This window comes from Tetrao urogallus, assembly GCF_951394365.1.
Source record: "Tetrao urogallus genome assembly, chromosome: Z".
NCBI lineage: Eukaryota > Metazoa > Chordata > Aves > Galliformes > Phasianidae > Tetrao > Tetrao urogallus.
The window spans coordinates 47,270,951-47,292,715 of NC_136816.1; the positions used below are offsets into that span (position 1 = coordinate 47,270,951).

The following is a 21,765-nucleotide window of genomic DNA, read 5'->3' on the forward strand; positions in this document are numbered from 1 at the left end:
TGAACATAAATTTCATCTGAACATGAATTTTAATAGTTGCAGTTCAGTTTCATATATAGTGTTTAGCAGCAATAATGTATTTTGCATTGTTAGCTTTCCAAATGTGTTACTGTTTTCATTTACTTTAAAAACAAACAACAAAATTAATAACAACCTAAATTGTAGGTGAGGGTTTTTAATTTAGATAACTATTGTTTAAAAGTTCCAGGCTGGATGTGGCTCTGGGTAGCTTGGTCTAGTGGTTGGCATCTCTGCCCACGGCAGGGGGGTTGAAACTACATGATCTTTATGGTTCTTTTCAGCCCAGGCCATTCTATGATTCTATGATCTTATGAAAAGTAAATAAATAAACAGATTTCTGTGACTGTATTTAAGTTACATTGCAGTTTTTGCTGTAGATGTTATTTTACAATGCATACTTTAAAATCTTCTTTCTATGAATTGTTTTTTTGAATGACAATCGCCATTAGCAAAACATTATAAAATGTGTGGAAGTAGCTTTTGAAACTGCTTTATAGAGGTGATGTTTATTGTGCTAACTGCTTTTCTTATATGCCATTTATAAAAATAAGAAGGCTTCAAAAATGCATGTTTGCCTCAGTTTTGATATTAGATATACTTAGTGGCATGTTAGCAGAATTTTTTTATACTTACAAATCATATTTTATTAAAACTGAGAAGAGGAGAAAAAACTGGTGTTAAATGAGATGTAAATATCTCTAAGTTGCTTTTTAAGAAGGGCATTACTAGCAGTTCTCACAGAATAATTGTATTTATAAGAAAAATACATTCTAAAATAATTGGAGCACTGGTGAAGTCATCTGTGGAGACTCACCTGAACACCTGGGTTACATGTTGTAGGGTACTTGCTTTAGCAGAGGATTAGACTCAGTGATCTCTTGAGATCCCTTACAACCCCTGTAATGTGGGTTTTTTTTGTTTTGTTTTGTTTTAATTTCTGGTTTCTGGTCTGTAATGTTAAAGAATTCTTGCTCCTGAGTAGATCAAAAGCTTAATCTTGCCCTGGAAGTAGAAACAGTATTGCTCACTCTAATGTGGTGAATAGCAATTTTTAAATATTTTATATGTACACAATTATTATATGTAATATATATATAATTCCTGTCCTTCAGTTGATATTCTCTCAAGAACAAACTGTCTTCCAGTGAGTTTTTGAGTCTAACATATAGTTATTCAATGAATAGTGAAAATGAAGATAGACATGCCTGGCTTTTCATTACTTAGTTATCTTACATATGTTAACCAATACAGCTATAACTTCATTTTGTTTTCTGAGGTGTTAAAAAAAAGTTTGGATTTTGTTTGGATCTTTTTTCCAAAGACTTTGCTATTACAAGACTTTATTACAAGATTTACCTAATACTGGTTTGATACTGGAATATAACTGAGATTATTTACACAGGCATCATACTTTGTGCTTTATGCTGAAGTTCTTTAGAATGTATTTTAGGACACAAATATGTTTCACAGCCTACCACTCTATGCCACTAAACACAGGGGAGCTAAAACTATTATTCTTTCAATGCTGTGTGTGTTTGTCCATGACTTGAACAGTAAATTCAGCTGTAGGATGCTGGGCACTTCTGTTTTTCCAGTTCCTTGTTGTATTGTGAGGAATTTAATATTGTCAAAAGTTGTTTAATGCAAATAATAGTGTAAAAAAAAAATTTGTTAGGAGTCAGTTTCTGTAACAGTAGACCAGTATATATGGAGAAATAATACCATCAGTTATCTGAACTTAGGTTTTAATTATACATACTTTTGTTTTTGGGAACACTGTGGATTTATAGTTACTTACTTTCATTATCAGTTCAGACAGGCGGAGAATTGTCGTAGAAGGAAATCCAGAAGAGATGACCAAAGCTTTCTGCTACATGTTCTAATGGTGTTTGCACAGAGCTCATGTTTGTCTGTTGAATGAGAAACAACAGAAATGCCTCTTATCTACTTTCACTTTTCTTGTCCCTACTATTTAGTCTAATTTATGCTGAGGTGGGGAGAGTAAGACAACGTTCAGGCATTCCTCATCTGTAAATAAGAGGCATTCCTAAGCATGTTATGAAGAGTCTTACCTCATTTGATGTTTTCTTCTTTCTCTCTCAAACTTCGGGGAATTTCCTGCATTATTCTGACCTTGCTGGAGAAAAAATTTCCTAGGTGATTAAATATTATGTGATAGAGCTTATGTTCCTTTGCTTATGAAGTACGCATATGTACTCAGCTGAAATGGATAAGGAAGAATTGGATTACAGGAATGAACTCACACTAGTACCATTCTACAGAAATTGCTGTTCACTGTTTTGTCACTTTTTAGTTTAAATAGCATTCCTCAAAGTTCTTCTGAAATTTGTTCTTTTCTTGAGGATATCATTACAGCGTACAGTAAAAGAGACTTAGTATAGCCACTCTGAATTCACAAAAAACACTGATTTAAATATGATCATAGCAATCACTGTTCTTCACTATGTTCCTTTGTATAATCAATGAATATAAAGATGTTACAGTTATGAAATAAACAAGAGAGTTAGACAAAGCAGGTCATAATAACTAAAAGAGAATAGATAGGACACTTACCCGTATCCTGGGCTGACTTACAAAACTCCAGCAGAGCAGATCTCCAGAAGAGATCCTTCTGCACTGGTAGCCAGCTCTTAAATGGGTCTAGGAGAAGGGGAGCCAGTAGTGTGTAGAACAGATAATCATGAAACAGATAATCATGAAAACAGAAAATGGAAAGTTTGCTTTAGCAAGATGCATTTTTTACATATAGATGGATTGGGTTGTTTTTAGCTGAAAGCTTCACACAATCACAGAGTCTTACAGGTTGGAAGGAATCTAGATATCATCTAGTCCCGCTCACCTGCTAAAGAAGTTTCCCTAGGGTAGTGTGCACGGGAAAAGGAATATTTTTAATATCTCCAGAGAAGGAAACTTCACAATACCTCTGGGCAGCATTTTCCAGTGCTCTGTCTCCTTTAAAAGAAAAAAATCTTTTCCCCATGTTCAGATGGAAGTTGCTCTGTTCTAGTTTGTGCCTGCTGACCCTTGTCCTGTCGCTGGGCACCATTGAAAGGAGGTGAATGTCATTGTCTTGACACTCACCCTTCACTATTTATAAGCTTGCATAACACAGAATCACCCGGGTTGGAAGGGACCTCAAGGATCATGTAGCTCCAACCCCCTGCCTAGCAGGGCCACCAAACATACACATTTAGATCAGGTTGCCCAGGACCCCATCCAACCTGGCCTTGAACACGTCCAAGGACGGGGCATCCACAACCTCCCTGGGCAGCCCATTCCAGGGCCTAACCACTCTCCTTGTAAAGAACTTCCCCCTAACGTCCAACCTAAATCTTCCCTCCTTCAACTTGGAAGATTCCCTCTTGGTCTTTTTCTGGTTGAACAGTCTCAGGTCTCCCAGCCTTTCCTTATGAGAGTGATTCTCCCAGATCCTAATCTGCTTTGTAGCCCTCCCCTTGACTCTCAGGTAGTTCCCTATCTTTCTCTAACTGTGGAGCAGAGACCTGGACACAGTATTCCAGATGTGACCACTCCGGAATAGAATGGAGCGGGAGGATCCACCTCCTGCTGGCCACACTCTGTAATGCAGCCCAGCATATCATGGCCTTCTTGGCATCATGGGCACATTGCTTGCTAATGTCCTGGTGTCAATCAGGACACCTAGCTCCCTGTCTGCTGAGCTCTCTTCCAGCAGCTCAGTCTTTAACCTGTACTGATGATGCAGTTATTCCTGCCCAAGTGTAGGACTCTGCACTTGTCCTTGTTGAATCTCTTGTTTCCTCCGTAATCAGCTCTCCGACCTGTGCAGGTCTTGCTGAATGGCAGCACAGCTTTCTGGTGTGTCAGCCACTCTTCCCAGCTTTCTATCATCAGCAAACTTGCTGAGAGTGCACTTTCCATAACTACTGTGAGGAAAACTACTGGAAAATGCAGCCATATTGTAAGCATTGCGATAAGTAAGGAACTTCTTTATAAGTTATGAAAAGAAGAACGTAATCACTTTATTGAGTCTTTGCAATGTGGTTAACTGTGTCAATATTAGTGATAGAATAGTACTGAATATGATTGTATGTGTAATCAAGATCTAAGCTTGAACTAGATCAGTGTTTAGTGCTCTGAAGTAAGAATTTCACTTCCCAACATTTTTACATTCGCAAATATTAACATTCTTCTGGGCTTAATCAATTTTTGTCTTGCTGTACATAGAGACTAGATGTGAAATGGCATCTAAACTACAAACAACCTCATGTTTCAAGATAATGAATTCTGAATGGTTGACAAGTGAATGTCTTCCTTCCTTGACAGGGAATAGACTCTTTAGCAGAATCTGTTGTGATAGGGCAAGAGGAAATAGTTTCAAACTAAAAGAGGGGAAGTTTAAATTGGATATAAGGAATAAATTTTTTACTATAAGGGTGGTAAGGCACTTGAACAGGTTGCCCAGAGATGCAGTGGATGCTCCGTCTGTGGAGACATACAAGATTAGTCTGGATGGGGCTTTGAACAACTTGAGCTAGCTGTAGATGTTTCTCTTCATTGCAGGAGAGTTGGACTAGGTGATTTTTTAAGGTCCCATCCAACTCAAATGATTCAATGATTTTGTAATTCTTGGCTTTCCTGTTGCTATCTCTGCTTGTCTGGACAGCATTCCTATATTCTTCCTGAGCCACGTATCCCTGCTTCAGTTACCTGTGTGCTTCCTTTTTATCCCTCAGCTTGACCAGCAGGTTGTTTTTCCTGCTATATTGATTTCCCGCTCTTCCTGCTTTGTTTTGAGCACTGGGGGATCTACAACTCTTGTGCTCTCAGAAAGGCATCATTAAGCTCTGCTCTGTTCCTTTGTCCCTAAAGAGCTTCCCAGGCAATCTTATCCAATAATTCCTTAACCAGCTGGAAGTTAATTTATTTGAAGTTTGGTGTCTTGACGTAGCTCTTTACCAGGCCCATATTCCTCGAGATCACAAGCACCTCTAGGACATCATTTCTACATCCCAGTCCACCTCCAGTCTTAACCTCTTTAATGAGTTTGTCTGTATTGGTGAATAGCAGGTCCATAGCACTTCTCCTCTGATTGGTTTATCTAGTACCTCGAGCAGGAAGTTACCCTCGTTGCACTCCAGGAGTCTCTTGGATTGCTTGCAGCCTGCTGAGTTGCTTTCCCAGGAAGTACTCAGTGGTGGAAATGTCCCGTAGAGATGAGAGACTATGTGCACAATGACTCTTGTAGCTAAGCAAAAAGGCCTTGTCACCAAGCTCCTCTAGGGCCTGTAGTAGATCCTACCACCAGATGTCCTTTGTTGGTCTTGTCCTTAATTTTTACCCATAAACTCTTAATATATTCATGACTGTTTCTCAGAGGTAGCTCTTTGCAATCTATCAGTTGGTTAACATATAGGGCAACTCAACTGCCCCTATTTCTAAAAAGCTTGAATCCCATTGATCCCTTGTATCCTTACAAATAGTGTTCTGGTCATGTAGTTTATAGAATGGCTTGTGTTGGAAAGGACTTTAAAGACCATCTACCCCATTGTGGGCAGGATTGGCAACATCCACATTTCTAAGAGCAATTAGGACATAGTTTTCTAATTACACTATGGTTTCCAACTCCTCCTGCTTATTTCCCATGCTATATACATTGGTGTAGTGGCATTTCAGCTGGCCTATAGGGAGTGCTACCTTCTTGGAGGAGCCCTCCCTAATGGCTTCGGAACAAATCTGAGTTTTTTTTTTCCTCCTGCTTCCTTAAGTGAGAGTTCCCTGGTTCTTTTCTGTAACTCATTTTTTGTAACTAAAGAGGTACATTCCCTTTTCCCATCAAACCTAGTTTAAAAGTTTGCTAATTCAGTGCAGTCAGATTCCTGCCTATCTGGTCAGTTGTGTCCCACCTGACATCATGTCCTGGTCTATCCAAGATGTATCCACTATCACAGAAGTCAAAGCCCTTTGTGTGGCACCATCCATGCACCCAGATGTACCTGTTAAGACAGTGAGGCACAATCAAGCATTGTAGTGCAAGGCACAATATAACAACATAGGAATTTTGACTTTGCTTGGAATGCAGACTGGGTGAAACTGAAAATGTGCACAGGGGTGATAAAAAAGAAAGGATGAGAGTCTGATTGAAGTAACTCCATGTGCCTGAAGCAGAGGTTGAAGTAAGTGTGAGTTCAATCATCTCTTTAATGATTAATAATTCAATTTGTGTAGAAAACACCTTTATAGCGTACATCTTCTGTAACCACAGTGATTTGTTGAAATGTTATCCCTTAGAAGAACTTCAGTGTAAATACTGTACCTGTGCTTTAGAAGATTCATAGCTATTTATCTTCTTAAACTTTATTTCACAGTATATTTTATTTCTTTGAAGTATCATTAAGTTTTGTGTGCAAAGTCAACATTTTCTTGAGTGAGAAGGAATGAATTTAACAGCCTGGCAGCTGTTTTGTAGTACCTGGTATGTTTTTGTCTTCAGAATAGTAAAGACTTCGTTGTAGGTTTCTGACTTCTTTGTGTGGAACAACCTGTTAACAGTTTAAACAGTGTTTAAAATAGTAGATGTGGTTTCTTTTCCTTTGTAAGTTGCAACCAGATTCTCAGTGCATCAAGCTGTAGTGCCAGTCAAGTTTAGTAATTCTGGACACTTGCCTCTGTTGTGGGTTTATTTGCATTGTTCTTTAAATCACCATAATTAATGCATTTGTTCAGATCTGCTTTGCCATTGTAACTTTATAAAAACATTCTCTACGCCAACATGGAAGATCTAAAAAGTCTGTAGTAATGCTTCATTTTCTAGATAATTGCATGTGATATTTTCTAGAAGGGGGAGCTGTTGGGATCAACATTGAAGATCAGTACCGCAAAGTCAGGACATGCTCAGTTTCACCAAACCTTTGAAATGTGTGAAAATGTATCTTAAGTGTTTGTGAAGAGGAAAACTCTTGCGAGTTTTTCCATTTTAGAACAGTGGAGTTGCATATAGAATGGGATGAGCAAGCAGGAATTTTTTTTGACTTTATCATGGTGAGTATTGGTGATGTAGAGTAAAATACCAGCTTTTTTGTCCCCAGGGAGATTGCTGCTGGGTTGCATATGCTGCAAAAATTGCATTACTGCTCTATGATGATGTCACTTCGTAATTTGTAGCACAGATTGTTATCTTCAAACAAAAGCCACAAGATCTCACAAAAAGTTTTACTAGTTCTTTAGATATGTTCCTCTTTTCAAGTAAAAATGATTTATGTTCGCTAACTAATAAATGGTCTGTATTACTCTTGATGAAGTGATTTAAGACTGTCAAGAGCATTTCTAAGAATTTTCTTAGTGCTGCTGGGAGAGCTGTTAGCTAATAAGGTTGATTTCCAGTAAATCTTTGAACAGAAGTATTTAAACAGCATTGTTATTTAAAATGAGTAAATGCTGGAAGATCTGTAAATGTGAACTTTTTTTTTTTTTTTTTTTTTTTTTAAACTTTTTCACTCCTAGCTATCACTTTGATTAGCAAATGGCTTGATCACAAACCATAATTACATAGAGTCACAGAATGTTAGAGCTTGGAAAGCACCCATGGAAGTCATCTTGTCCAACCCCTGTATACAAACAGGGCCACCTTGAGCAGGTTGCAAGTAGTCACCTACACAGTAAAAATAAAAGTTCTACTGATATTCAGACAGGGAATTTTTTGTTTCCCTTTGTGCCCATTGCCTCTTGTCATGTCTCTGGGAATCATTGAATTGGACCTGGTTGTTTTCTTTGCAAGCGCCATTCTGGTACTTACATACATTAATGAGATCCCTCCTACCCTTCTCCAGGCTGAGCAGTCTCAAGTTTCTCAGCCTGTCTTTATGGTAATGATGCTCTAGTCCCTTCATCATTTTCATGGCTCTTTTGTTGCACTCTGATGTACCCTCATCTGTCTTTTACTGGGGAACCACAGTGTTCCAGCTGTAGTCTCATTAGCCCCCAAAGAGAGGAGAAGGGCCACCTCCCTTGATCTTACTGTCCATACTTTGTCTAACGTAGTCCAGGATACCATTAGCCTTCTTTGCTACAAAGGTATATAGTTGGCTTGTGTTCAAGCAGGTGATCCCCAGCTGCTTTCCTTTGAGGTAGCCCCCAGCCCATTCTGGTGCTTGGGATTGTTCTTAACAAAGTGCAGGTCTTTGCACATCCCCTTGCTGAACTTCCCTTGTTTCCTGTCAGCACATTTCTCCAGACAGTCCAAATCCCTTTGGATACGAGCATGATCCTCTGCCCTATCAGCTCCACCTCCCCATTTTGTGTCATCTGCACATTTACTGTGTGTACACTTCACCCTATCATCCAGATCATGAATTATCATACAGAACAGTATTGCTGACTGCAAGGTTCACCACCAGTTACTGGCCTCCACATAGACTTCATTCCACTAACTACCACCCTTTGGGCCTGGCCACTTACCCGGTTTTCAACCCATCTCACTGTGTGGCCGTCCACCCCATAAAACAATATCTTTTCTTTGCAGACCTTGTGGGAGGCAGTGTCAAAGGCCCTACAGAAATTCACTGTTTCACACATTTTCCCACATTTAGCAGGCTGATCACTTCATCATAGAAGTCTGTCACACTGATTGAACATGATTTCTCCTTCGTGAATTCATGCTGACTATGAGGAAAGAAGCGATGAAGGAGAATAAGTAACAATTAGCACTTAATTGTCTATCAAAAGTATAACATTATTCTATGTTGGAATTGAGATTTGAATGGACAAATTCATTCAAGACAGAATGAATTCATGGAAGTCATATTTCTTCGGCTTCACTTACTATGATTATTCTTCACTATTAATTGAGAATTAACAATTAAAACAGCAATATAAAAACTATTCAGTTTTTAATTATATTGCTAATTTATTTTGGTTTAGTTTTATGTTTGTTATATAAAATACTGTCTTTGGCTGAGGAGCCAGGTATACATCAAACCTGGAATACATTGTTTCAAGCAGCATCTCAGTCATACAAAGAACATTAACCTCCTTTGAAATCAATTTTTCTGAGAGCAGCGTTTATTTAATATTCATTTTAGTGCTTTCAGCTATCTCTTCTTCTCATTTATACAATACACAAGTTTCCTTCTTCATCATCCTTCAAAAACCAAGCCATGACAAGAGGACAGGAGAGTATCCGAGTTAAACATTACTTGCATGTGCTCAGCATACATGTGCTCTGGCCCCTTCTGCAGGTGAGTAGGGGTATGCTCTGTGGGTGTATAATCAACAAATATAAAGATGCTATAATCATGAAATAAACAAGAGAGTTAGACAAAGCAGGTCATAATAACAAAAAGAGAATAGATAGGACACTTACCCCTATCCTGGGCTCACTTGTGAAACTCCAGCAGAGTGGATCTCCAGAAGAGATCCTTCTGCACTGGTAGCCAGCTCTTAAATGGGTCTAGGAGAAGTGGAGCCAGGCTCCACCCCTTCCGGCAGCACAACTGAATTGATCAATCAGAGGTTCAGGCTGTTATTCAGCAGTTCCCGTACAGTGGGAAGGCCTGTATTTAGTGCATTCCTGACGCAAGATGGAGTTTGTTTTCATTCAGAAAAGCAAACAAGGAAATGATAGATGAAATGTTACTCAACTGTACAGCCCTTATTGCCGATTGTGTGCATTTTGACAGGAGTTTGTGTTAGCAGGTAAAGTCAGGTAATATACAAATCAAGCTTTTCTACTGTGATGCTGCCAGGTCTAGGTGTAGATTTGCGTCTTTTATTTATGAGAAATATTATCTATTATTAATAAAATTTTTGTTTTATATCCATACATATCTGGACTATAGTTTCATTTAGGGTAACATGTTGTAGTTTACTTGAAGAATAAGGCAAAGTGTTTTCCCTGTATTCTCTGGTGGAGAGTTAAAAGAGTCCTTCTGTGCTAAATGAACAGGGCTCTTGCCTTAGATGTTTTTAGTTTTTACCTCTCTAACCTCAGGAATGTCTTAATTCTGTCTGTTTTGGAAGTGGTATAAAAAAGAATTGATTCTCTCCTGCACTATCGGAGGGAGAAAAGAGATGAGAAAAGCTGCTTTTATCCAGGGTAAGATGTCTTATATCCACTTCTCTGAACTGAAACCCCAGTGAGATGTGAAGCCTGCTGGAAGAAGCATTGTGGAGACATTAGTAATTGTGGCCCATGTTAGTGGGTGAATAAAAGAGTAGGCAGGAATAATGCCGGCTGACATTTCCTAGTTTCACAATTCTTTTATTGTAGCAAAGTAGAATTTTATTAATATAGTTTTGATAAGTATATATTTGAAAACAAGTCAGTTTCCCTTGTTTAGTAATATTGTATGATTTTGATAAAAGGCAAAGAGTTTTTTTTTCTTTTTAAAGAAATATTGTCATATTTGAAATTAAACTTTATGTAAAAAGTAAAATTTTTATCTTCTTAGGAGTATTGCCATGTGGTGCTAGCAAAAGTGAGGATAAATCAGTATTTACTTATTCATCTTTATAAAGATTAATCTTTATAAAGATTGAGGTTCTGGAGCAGATGCAAAGAAGAGCATCAAGGCTTGTGAAGGGCTTGTAGGGTATGTCCTATGAGGAGACACCGAAGGATCTGGAGCTGTTTAGTCTGGGAAAGAGGAGGCTGAGAGGAGACCTTATCGCTCTCTTCAATATCTGAAAGGTGATTATAGTGAGAGTGGGGTTGGTCTCTTCTCACTGGTGATAGGTGACAGGATGAGGGGAAATGGCCTCAAATTGCACCAGGGTGGATATCAGGAAAAACTTCTTTACAGAAAGGGTTGTTAAGCACTGGAATAGGCTTTCCAGGGAGGTGGTTGAGTCGCCATCCCTGGATGTGTTTATAAACCATTTGGGTGTGGTGCTCAGGGATATGATTTAGCAGAGGGTTGTTAGTTAGGGTAGTATGGTTAGGTTGTGGTTGGACTCAGTGATCTTGAAGGTCTTTTCCAACCTGAGCGATTGTATGATTCTATAAAACGTTTATCAAATACTTGTAAGTATTTCTCTGCTGTGCAAAAAAAATAAAAATAATCTGTAGTAGCTGTTGGATTCGGAGACCATTGGGAGACCACTGTTAATTCTTTAAGATAGTAGTAGCAACAGCCTTTGTGAAGTTGCAACTGTTGAGGAGAAGACCTCTTCAGAAGTTTCTAGATCATTATTTTACATGGACTTCTTGTTGTAGTTTGGGTAATAATTTATTTTGAAGGGAAACTATTTCATGTTTTTATCTTTTCATTCTTAACGTGATTGGAGAAGACAACTGTGAAACTGGACAAAACATTTTCTGATTTATCTTCCATCTGCGCATTGCACTCTAGCACTATTGATTGCTGTGTGTTTGTTATATCATGTGTGTTTTCTACAAGGCAGTCTTTTATAAGCAGCACATTGATAGAAAAGTTGGTTGGAAGGAATTTCTGGAGGCCACATAGTTTGGCTCCTTGTTGGAAGCAGCACTTTTAAAAATGGCCACATTGGCTGCGACTTGTCTACCTATTTCTTGAAGACATCTAAAGGTAGAAGTCTATCTATTGAGTTACCTCATCCCTTTATGAGAATGTTTCTACCGAAATGACTGCACATTCACTGCAGAAGTCGTGGAATCTGCTTCTTGGAGACGTTCAGAAGATGCTTGAATGTGGAACTGGGCACCCTGCTCTCATGTTTCTACTTGAAAAGGACTTCAAACAGATGGTCTTCTGTGGAAGACTAATTTTTCATAACTTCAGAAGATTTTCACTTCAAAATATTCAAATTCACTTACGCTAAGGTACCAAAGGTAGTCCGGAAAAATGGCACATGCGTAACTGCAGCTGCATTGTCTCAGGAAGTACTGAAGAAAAGTTCCTTTAAATGCTTATTTTATCATGTTTTGTTTGTTTTTTTATTTTTTTGACAAGCTATTAGAACAAAAATTTCCTTTGTAACTTAGTGACTAAGGAATGCTTTTTTTTTTTTGAAAACCCGAGATTACTCTTAACCAAAAAAAAAAAATATATATCATTATTGCAACAATAGCTTCTTTCTTTCAAATTTGAAATCGTTATTTTATGAGGATGCTATTAAAATAGACAGTGACTTTCCCAAAGTTAGTTTGTTATACATAATGATTTTCTTACATAGTTCAAATGTTTGTTCAGTTTTCTTTTTCGGTGCTGGCACCACAGGACGTCTGGTGTTTATAGTCTCCAAATGGTAAAGAGAGTATGGTGCTGTGCAGTACAAATATCTTACTAATTCACAGAGTTATGTCAGCTTGTTAAATAATTATTAGTCTTATGTATGTATATTTTATTAGACAGCCATTGATCACCCTTATGTCAGACTTTTCTTTCTTTAGCAAAAAGAAAGAAATGAAATTTTTAACCCTGATTCAGATTAAAAACAGGTAAGAGGTAATCTTCAAAATGTTTGTAATCAAATTTTCAATTCTTGCTTTATTTGCTATCCCAATCTTTTCAATTTCAGATGTTTCTGAAAATAAGAAAGATTTACTTGGTCTTTTGGTATTTAATTATAAATCTTCCTAATTATTTTTGCCCTTTTTTTGGAAGTCAATACTGGTGCTAAGAGAGAATATATTTGTGTTACCACTTGCTTTTTCAAAGTATGCTGCATCATATAATATCTCATGTTGAAAATATTCAAGCAAATATTAATTAAAAAACGTTATGTTGAAAATATTCAAAACTAGATGTTTCTTTTAGACCATTCAGAACTGTCTTTATATAAAGAAAGATAACGTAGGATTGCCTGGCAGCCTCATGTTTTTATCCCTTCATGCTCATGCCAGATAACATTCTTTTACAGCATTAGGTAACCACTTTGTGTCCAGACATCTTCAGAGTTTGTCACAAAAACTTGTATTAGATGTCTGCTTTAGCTCATTTAATGAACAGCACTGTTTTCAATCATACCAAATATGTTTTTAATGCATCTGAATCCCTAAAATGTGTACTAAAAATGTTGATATTTTGGATTTTTTTTTCATGTTTTCAACATGTGTAGGTCATTGTTTTAATAAAGATGCACCTATACCTTCATCACTCTTCTCTAATGTTAAGTCTTTGAGTGTTGACTTTTGGTAGCTGAGGACTCTTTAAATTTTCATGCATTTCATTAAGTGGATTTTCAGGTCTAGGTTTATAGCAGCAGTCTGTCCAATCCTGTACCCTGCCCTAGCGCTGTTCTGTGTCAGATTCAGCTAGAGTGTTTTGAAAATCACATAGTATAGTAAACTAAAAATAAAATTTTGATTTTTCTGTTCCCATTGTTTTGGTTAATGATTGATAGAATGTCTTGAGATATGGTCAGTATCTCAATGTATTCTGTTTAAATTGCCTCTATACCTACATCGGTCACTGTGAAAGTAAAGCTTCCTATTTATTTCCATGGGAACTACAACAGATATAAAGAGCACGATAATACTATTCAGTAGAGCTACAAAATGCTGCTTTTTCAACAAAGGCACTACCATTAGCTGTGCATTTTGTGAACAACAGCCTAAATACCATGCTTGTGAAAACTGGCTCCAGCAGAGGTGACCCACTGTTTCTTAGCAACTCGTTGCTAAGAAGATGTTGCCCGTGCAGTCCATCTTTCATCAGAAAAATAGATGGAAGTGAGAAAGCATCAAATCTGAACTGTGCAGGAGGTGTGATAGGACAGTCTAGGCAAGATCGGCATTGTGCTTCATGGTCTTCAGATTAGTATAGGGCCTGGTGTTAGTTACTGTATTGCATGAGAAAGGTAGTCTTCTCTGGAAGTTCAAGCCTTTAGCTTAGTCAGGGCTGTGGTCTAGTGATCAGAGTTCATTTGTCTAAGTTCCAGGATATCCAGAAGGATATCCCTTTCCTATCCCAAAAGAGATAATGCACATCACTACCCACACAGGACTGTGTTCTGAGCATGTTCTTTGTTGGGGAATGTAGTTGTTCACTCCATGGTTTGCTGTTTTGACTGCAGCTCGTAGTGGTGACATCACATCTCATCATCAGTTATGATGCAATCCACAAAACTGCCATCTTCAGCCTTATATCAGTTCAGTAGGACCTGACAAACTTGAATATAATGTTATTTCTGTTACCATGTGAGCATTCATGGGACCCACTTGGCACAAACTTTGCAATATTCAAATTTTGTCACCATTGTTTCCAATGCACTGAAGCTCATACTGAGCTTTGTATAGTTCCCTTGTCATAAGCTGCTGATTTGTACAGGTGAGCTGATTGAGATGCTCTTCCTTTGGTGATGCGACAGCTATGCATGGCTGTCAGGAACGTGGCTTGCTGTTCATGCCACTGTCACTACAGCTGAAGCACACTACTGACTACCTCAACTGTTCTCACATTCACCGTTTGATCTCCGCAAACATTTGTCAAATGTTAGTGAAAGTCCATGGGTGCCATTTGTTCCACATGGAGGACACACCTTTGCTTTACACGCATTTCCATGTCAGATGCCATTTTGTCAGACTGCCCCTCTGCTGCCATCTGTTGCACAGCAATAACATAGCAGAATGTTGGTGGAAAGGTTCAGCCTTCAGAGCCATACTACTGACAAAAAACTTGAGTCATGGGTCAATATAATAAAATATGAGGCATTACTGTTTGAGTTGTTTTCATATAACTTCATGTGTGTATTTGCACATACATGTATTAGGAAAAAAACCACCACAATTCTGGACAATATTTTCAAAATTAAAAAATTAGTGTTTGTTTTTTTTTTTTTAAACCAGGTGACATGTGACGACTATGTCTAACAATAAATTCAGCATATGTCATGTGACTCTTTAGGTTTCTAGATGATGTTTAGAATGTGAGCATGGTGGTAATCTTACAGTGGTGGTTTTAGTTTAAATGAACTTGTCAGAAGAGGACTTGTTGCAGTTTACCATATAAATATAGGAATAAGGAAGTCACTTATATGAAGCATACATAATTCTGGGTGATGCAACTACTTGATGTGAGAAGTGTTCACAAACTATCAATCCTGATACTTCAGGCATTACACCACTTGTCTTGCCTAAAAGAAAGTTAATTGTTATATCTGTATTACAATATGGCACAATTGTGTGGTGAGAACATGAGGTTTCTTCTAAAATATTATGCTTTGCCACTGCCAGAATAACCCTGTGAGTATTCTGATTTCATTGAGAACTTCACTATATCCATTTGGCAATTTCTAGATATTGTTTGTTCTTTGAGGGTGTTTTTTACTGTAACATGTAGATGTCCCAGACCCTAAGGTATGATTCACTTCGCAGTGTCAGAGAACATACCTTGCAGGTAAGATACTATATTTCTTAAGTTTGTGGCATAAGTTCTGGATTTTGCTCCTCCCAGAACAGTGATGTGAACGTTTCTTCTATGACTTAAATAGTTTCTTGCAGTGTTCTCATAATTTTTAGGTGGCATATTATGAGCATTGTAATGAGTTTGTTCTTTGCTCTTTTTTTTTTTTTGTGTGTGTGCGTGTGTGAAAGAACTGCCCCACAGATACTTGTAGTTTAATGTTTGCTCTTGCTGAGTCTAGCTCTGATTCGTTGTGTTTACATGACGCGCTCGTTAGCAATCTGGTAGTTACAGTTTAACTTTAAAGTCTGCATGTAATTTAGTTTTATTAATGAAGTACAACAAACAGCATTATGAAGCTTTTCTCTTTTAATCTTAAAAGGAAAAAAATCGGTTTCTAAAAAAGCAATCACAAAGAAGAGGAAAGGTGTCACAAAGTCTGCCATACCAGAATTTCAGGTAAGTGATTTTAATTCTTGTTCTAAGTTCTTGAAACCTGAATGCCTGTCCCTCAAATTAAGTCCCTCATTGTCTGACATAGATCTTGTAAATCCTAGTCGAGAGGTGGATTTTCCTTTTCTTGATTAAAAGGTGTGCTTCCAGTAGAGTTTTTAAACACACACTTCACGTTTTCTTGGTAGAGAATATTTCAGCATTTTTTATTACATGCATCTTATATAGTACATAAAAAGTTTTAAGATCTCAGGTAAGCATGATGCAGGACCAAACCTGGAAAACAGAAGTTGTTGATGTAATTTGTAAGATACAATCTAGGATAAAATTACTAATGTTTTTACTGGTTTGGTTTGATACGGTTTAATGATATGTTTCACTGTGCCCCTTGAATTGAAATCTAGCTTAATTTATTCAAGAACTTGGAAAAAATCTGTACCTTCACATGTTCATCTTGTCTGTAACTTTTACCTCTTATCTGCGCATGAACTTTAGACCAGAAAGCACAAAGAAGAGGGTGGTGGTTATAGCAATGTATTTTTATGGTGCTGTAACTGAAGTATGAAAGCATATAAGTTGTAAGTCACAGTTTATATATCCATACCTACTTGAATTAAACGTCTCGTTTGGTGGCATTTTTTAAGAAAAACTTATTTTTGGGATAGCAGTCTGTGCTATTCTAAGTAGTCAAACCTCATAAAACTACAACTGTCGTGTAGACAGTGTCTAAGAAAGTGTATTTTTCTCAATGCATTCCCTGCATGCTGTGGGTATATGTAGTTTAGTTAGAAATTGTCTAAAATGTTGTCTAAAGCTTGGCCTAATTTTATATCTAACCAAAGTAAACTGTTTGTTTATGTATCCACTTAAAAGCTAAATTAACATTTTATGCTTACTTATATAAAATGTTAATTAAAATGTAACTGAGTAATTTCAGCTCTTTTGATAAAAACTAGGCTTTAAATCTGTTTTAGATGAAGGTAAGATATATCGTCAGTATGGGCAGTTTAATCTTTTTAGGGAACTTTTTAATTATTTATCTGCTTTTTTCAGGAGGATAGATAGGGCTAGTATGACTGTTTCAAATATTTTCATATTTTATACCATATTTGCAGATGTGAAACTTCTAAAGCAATGTAAAACGTGTCTTGATATTCTTTTCCACATGCATGAATTGCCAGATACAACCTAATTATTTAAAGTTGAGAATATGTTTTAAAATATTTAATGAAACAAGTTTATACAGTGAGATATGCAAGGGAGGGTACAACTGCAAAAATATTGCTATTCATATGTAAATAGCAGCTGTTTTAGGAAGAAGCAAATAATTGAAACCTTTTCAAAAGTTTATAATCTCTTTTATATGCCTTCAGTGTACAAATGTAAGAAAGAAAGTAATAAAATAAAAATAGCCACAGTAGATCTTATTGCCTAGGAGTAGATCCTATGCTTCAGTATAAATGTGGGAATTCTTTACCCGAAGGTCAAAATGCAGCATTAATGCTGAGAAAATTTATTACGTATTTTAATATTTTGAATCACAGAGAACAAATGACAAACTGTGCATTAAAACCAGTTACCAAAGTAACCAAAATAACTGGTTTTAAAAAAAAAAGTTACCATCAGTTTACCAAAAAAAAAAAAAACCCAACCAAAAAAAAACCAAAACAAAACAAAATAAACAACAGAATATATATAAGTATGCTAACTAATCCTAATATTTACAATGCCAGTTTTAAATATCTTTTTGAGGAAATAAATTATGTGAGTTTTCTGTTCACTTTCGTAGTTCAAATGTCATGGACAAGATGTAAAAAGCACATATCAGTGCCTACTAATAAGGCATTTTCAGACCTTATACTAAGTTCTTAGCTGAAAGCTGTTTAAAAATAATAATAAAAAAAGAAGCAGACGTAAATTAAATTATTTTTTACCAAATACAAGCACAAAAAAGTGCTGTTTTTAAAATTATGGAAATTATTTTTAAAAGTGAGTTGACAGCTCATGAGTTTGTAAGTTGGGTTCTACAGTTTTTCTTTTAATAGAAATTCTCATTTCCAAGTTTATGCTAATGTTTCCTGTTAATGTTTAAAAAAAAAAAGACAATAATTATACTTCTGTACTAAAAGGTTACAAAGTTGGTGTTGTTGTTTCTCTCCCTGACCCATGTCTACTAATGTATTGTTCTAAGTGCTTACATGTATCATAACCAAAGAAGGAACATGCATTGTAAGGAGCTGGGCTAATGTTTTGGCTTTTCTGTGACTGTGTTTAACAGTCTTATCTTTCATCAGCTGTGGTCTGCAATAAATACAGATCTCAAATGGAGAATAGCTGGATATTTTCCACTATGAAATGGTTTCAGTAAAAGAACAGTTTAATGAGAAGTTAAAGTATAACTTAAAATCATTATGCAGACAACCTGAAGTGGGGAGCAAAACTGCACTAAAGTGCATTATGTTTAAAAAGGTTGGCTGAAGTTCCAGCTGGTTAAAGAGAACCAAGGAGGGGGCATCCGTAATCCAGGGCTGTACACAAGGTGTATATTTACAAACAGATTTACAGATTGCACTTTTAAAATAATGATAAAAGTTTCATTCGTAAATTCTGAGAGATCACTTAGAATGGTACTAAGTTAGAATGGTACTCATATTTCCTTGCAAAAATCTGGAGAGATGTTTTATTCTTGCCATTCCTCCTTGAAGATCCAATGAGAATCTTTGAGAGATTACTAAGATCTGAGATTGTATCTAGTGGGAAAGGTTCAACACCGAATTTGAACACGTACTGCAAAACAGAATTTCTGAAGTTTCCTTTATATTCAACTGAAAAACAGAATACTTATTTCCTGCGAAAATGCAGTCCTGTGCTTGATCTGAAAATGCCTGTGTCAAAGTGAGCATGTACATGATCAGTGTACAGGACATGTACATTAACGGAAATGCTGGCACCCCGGAAAGTTAGGATACTGCGTAATATTTTAGAGAATAGGGACTAACTTTTCACTACCTTCAAGTAATAAGCATGTATTTCTCTTTAAGATTATTTGTCTCATGATACGTAATTAGAACGCATGTTCTCCAAGAGAGATAGGAAGATTAGATTGTAACTTTAGTATGTTTCTTATTATGATCACATAACTCACTTGTAAAAACATGCAAACCAATTCAGAAAATCAGTGTTCCTTGCTGGAAGTTGAATTGCTGCATTCTGGCAGTTAACAGCCACGAGCAAAGAGCAGTGAAACATCAGTGTGTCACACTGTGAGACACAATAATGTCACATTATGAGACACAACAGGAAATACCTGCTGTCGTGTAGGAGCTCTGTTGTAAAGATACAGTATTTTACCAATACAGTTGGTATTTTCAGGACAGCGTTCAACTGATAACATCCTTAAAATCTTAAGAGGAAATCATCCTTAAAAGGAAACCATCCTTAAAAACTCTTGCCTTACTATATATGAATCTCTAAGCAAAGAGTTGGATTAATGGTATCTTCCTTTGGTTCATAGTTCTGCTTTGTCTTTGGTCATTGACTCATAATACAGTGGGAGAACACAAAAGGCAATGATGCAATTTGAAAAATGAATTCCAAAGGAATGGATTAAAATTGTGTAAGGGAATTCTCTGTTTATGTCTTTCTTTACTTACCAGGGATGTGACAAACTTGCAGATTTTTGTATAATTACAATGTATCGTAGATTTGCTTGCCAGCTAGGTGGAAGAAGAAAAATCATCATTTGCCTTCTGGTTTGCAGCTACATATTTGGAACTTCCTTCCATGCAGCTCATGTCTGTTCTATGTTATAGTAATGAAAGAACTTGATGTGCTTTTTTAAATGAACTTGTTCCAAATCTAGAAATTACAGTATTTAATGTATAATTGAAGTTAAGATGTATTGTTGTGAATCACTAATAGGGGGTAAAAATTGTATCATGGTAGCATATTGGTGGTTCTTTTTCCTATTTGGATTTGACTTTTCTTATGTTATTTCAAAGACTTTTTCAATTCTAATGAAAACACTTCTACATAGAGATGTTCAGAAATAAGCAAGTCTTAACTTACAGTGACCTGAATGAACCTAACAGCTTAATAATTTCCAGTTTAGTAAGTCTGTAATTGCTGTAAGTGACAGTAAGCCAAAACTTAAAAGATCATTATTGTTTCTTTGAAAATTTGTTAAAGTAAATAACAGACATTTTGTTACAGGAAGAATGTAAAAAGCTGTTTTTTAAGGACAGAAATAAGAAGAAATTCGAGAGCACTAGATATACTGCTTTTACTGAAAGAGATAGATTTTATAGATACGGCTAGGTTATGAATTCTGCACGTAAAATAGATGAGGTTCTGTTCAGGTGAAAGTTGTAACAAGAGCAGCAACATTATAAGAACAGCTTAGTGCAAAGCTAGTACACTTAATTCTGCAGGCTTTTGTTTGATACTCAAACCTGTTCCAGCTCACTGCTGTACTTGAGACAAATCTGGTAACTTGTTTCATTCACTGCAGCTTGGAGGAAAAACCTACACTGTGAAAAGGAGGCTCATATACAGAGATATATGGTTTGTATCTGAAGTGTGTTCATTTCAATAAGATCTTTAAAAAAAAAAAAAAATACTCTAAGAAAATAAAAACCAAATGGTTGGCACTGTATAATAACATGAGCTTTTAGATTTTATTTAACTTCATTGTGTATTTTTCAAGTCCTACATTACCAAGTGTTTGTGTTCATTTTTTTTGTTTTTTTTTTTAGCTTATTTGCACTAATCTTGATGAACTCAGGGAATTAATCACAAAAATTGAGAATGAACTCAAAGATCTGGAGGACATTAAAAAGAAATCGGTATGTGACATAAGTTTTCTCTTGTATGAATGTGAAACTGTGCCAGTCAGCTGAAGATTTTTTGCCTTCTCATTGATTGCATGAAGCCTCAGTATGGTTGGTGCCTGTATACTCTAATCTTAATCTTTTCTGTATGTATTGTTCTGTTCGCAATTTTCTTATAAGGGAATTAATTAACTATATTTTAACACTTCTCACTGCCAGAAAAAAATTGCAAGCAGTTGTGATACCTTAGAAGAAGCAGTCTATTTCGATTAAATGTGTGCCCTCTTCCCTTAAGACAAACTCTTACCAGCAAGTAATTACAAGGCAGAGTTCTCAAATCTATCAGATCTTCCCTGAAACCTCTAAGATGCATATTAGGATTCCTAATCCTGTTTATTTTTTTGAATAAGCTATTAAAATAGGCTTTGCTGAAGTGTTCCAGCAACTCAGTATCTTTTTTTGCAATGAGAGGCCCAAAACTGGGCACAGTATTCAAGATGTATTCTCATCAGTGCTGAGTGCAGAAGGAAAAATCACTTCCACGGTCCTGCTGACGTCGGTATTCCGGATGCAGGTTAGGATGCCATTTGCATTTTTAGCCACTTGGGCATACTGCTGTAATCATGTTCAGCCAGCTGCCAACCAGCACCCTTTGGTCATTTTCTGCCAGGCAGCTTTCCAGCCAATCTTCCACAAACTGATGTTTGTCTGGAGAATGCTCATTGTTCTCTACAGCTACCTGAAAGGAGGTTGCAGTGAAGATGTGGCAAGTGACAGGATGCAAGAAAGCATCCTCAAATTGCTCTAGCAGAGCTTTACATTGAACATAGGAAGAATTTGTCCATGGAAAGGCTGGCAAGGCTCTCAAATTGGCTGCTTAGGGAAGTGGTGAAGTCACTATCCCTGGAGGTGTTTAAGAGATGCATGGATTTGTTTTTTAGGGATGTAATTTGGAGGTGAACTTGATAGTGTTAGATTGACCTTTGGGCTTTGTGGTCTTCAGGGGCTTTTCTAACTTGAATGATTCTGTGATTCTGTGTTTTGTATGGAAATAGGTTGAATAGGAGAGTATATCTAAGTTAAATGGTCCCCTACAGCCAATTCTTTCTAATACTGATTCTTTTTTTTCTATTAAACTT

At 36.6% G+C, this 21,765-nt stretch overlaps 1 protein-coding gene across 1 annotated transcript in view; it reads left to right on the forward strand.

Annotated features, from left to right (window-relative positions):
* Positions 1 to 21,765, forward strand: part of BRD10 (bromodomain containing 10) — a gene marked incomplete at both ends in the record, with an annotated part of 59,374 nt that overhangs the window by 11,118 nt on the left and 26,491 nt on the right. The window contains 2 exons of the mRNA XM_079548903.1: positions 15,727 to 15,803; positions 20,552 to 20,641. Of these exons, the coding sequence (XP_079405029.1) occupies positions 15,727 to 15,803; positions 20,552 to 20,641 (167 nt within the window). The remainder of the gene's footprint in view (positions 1 to 15,726; positions 15,804 to 20,551; positions 20,642 to 21,765) is intronic.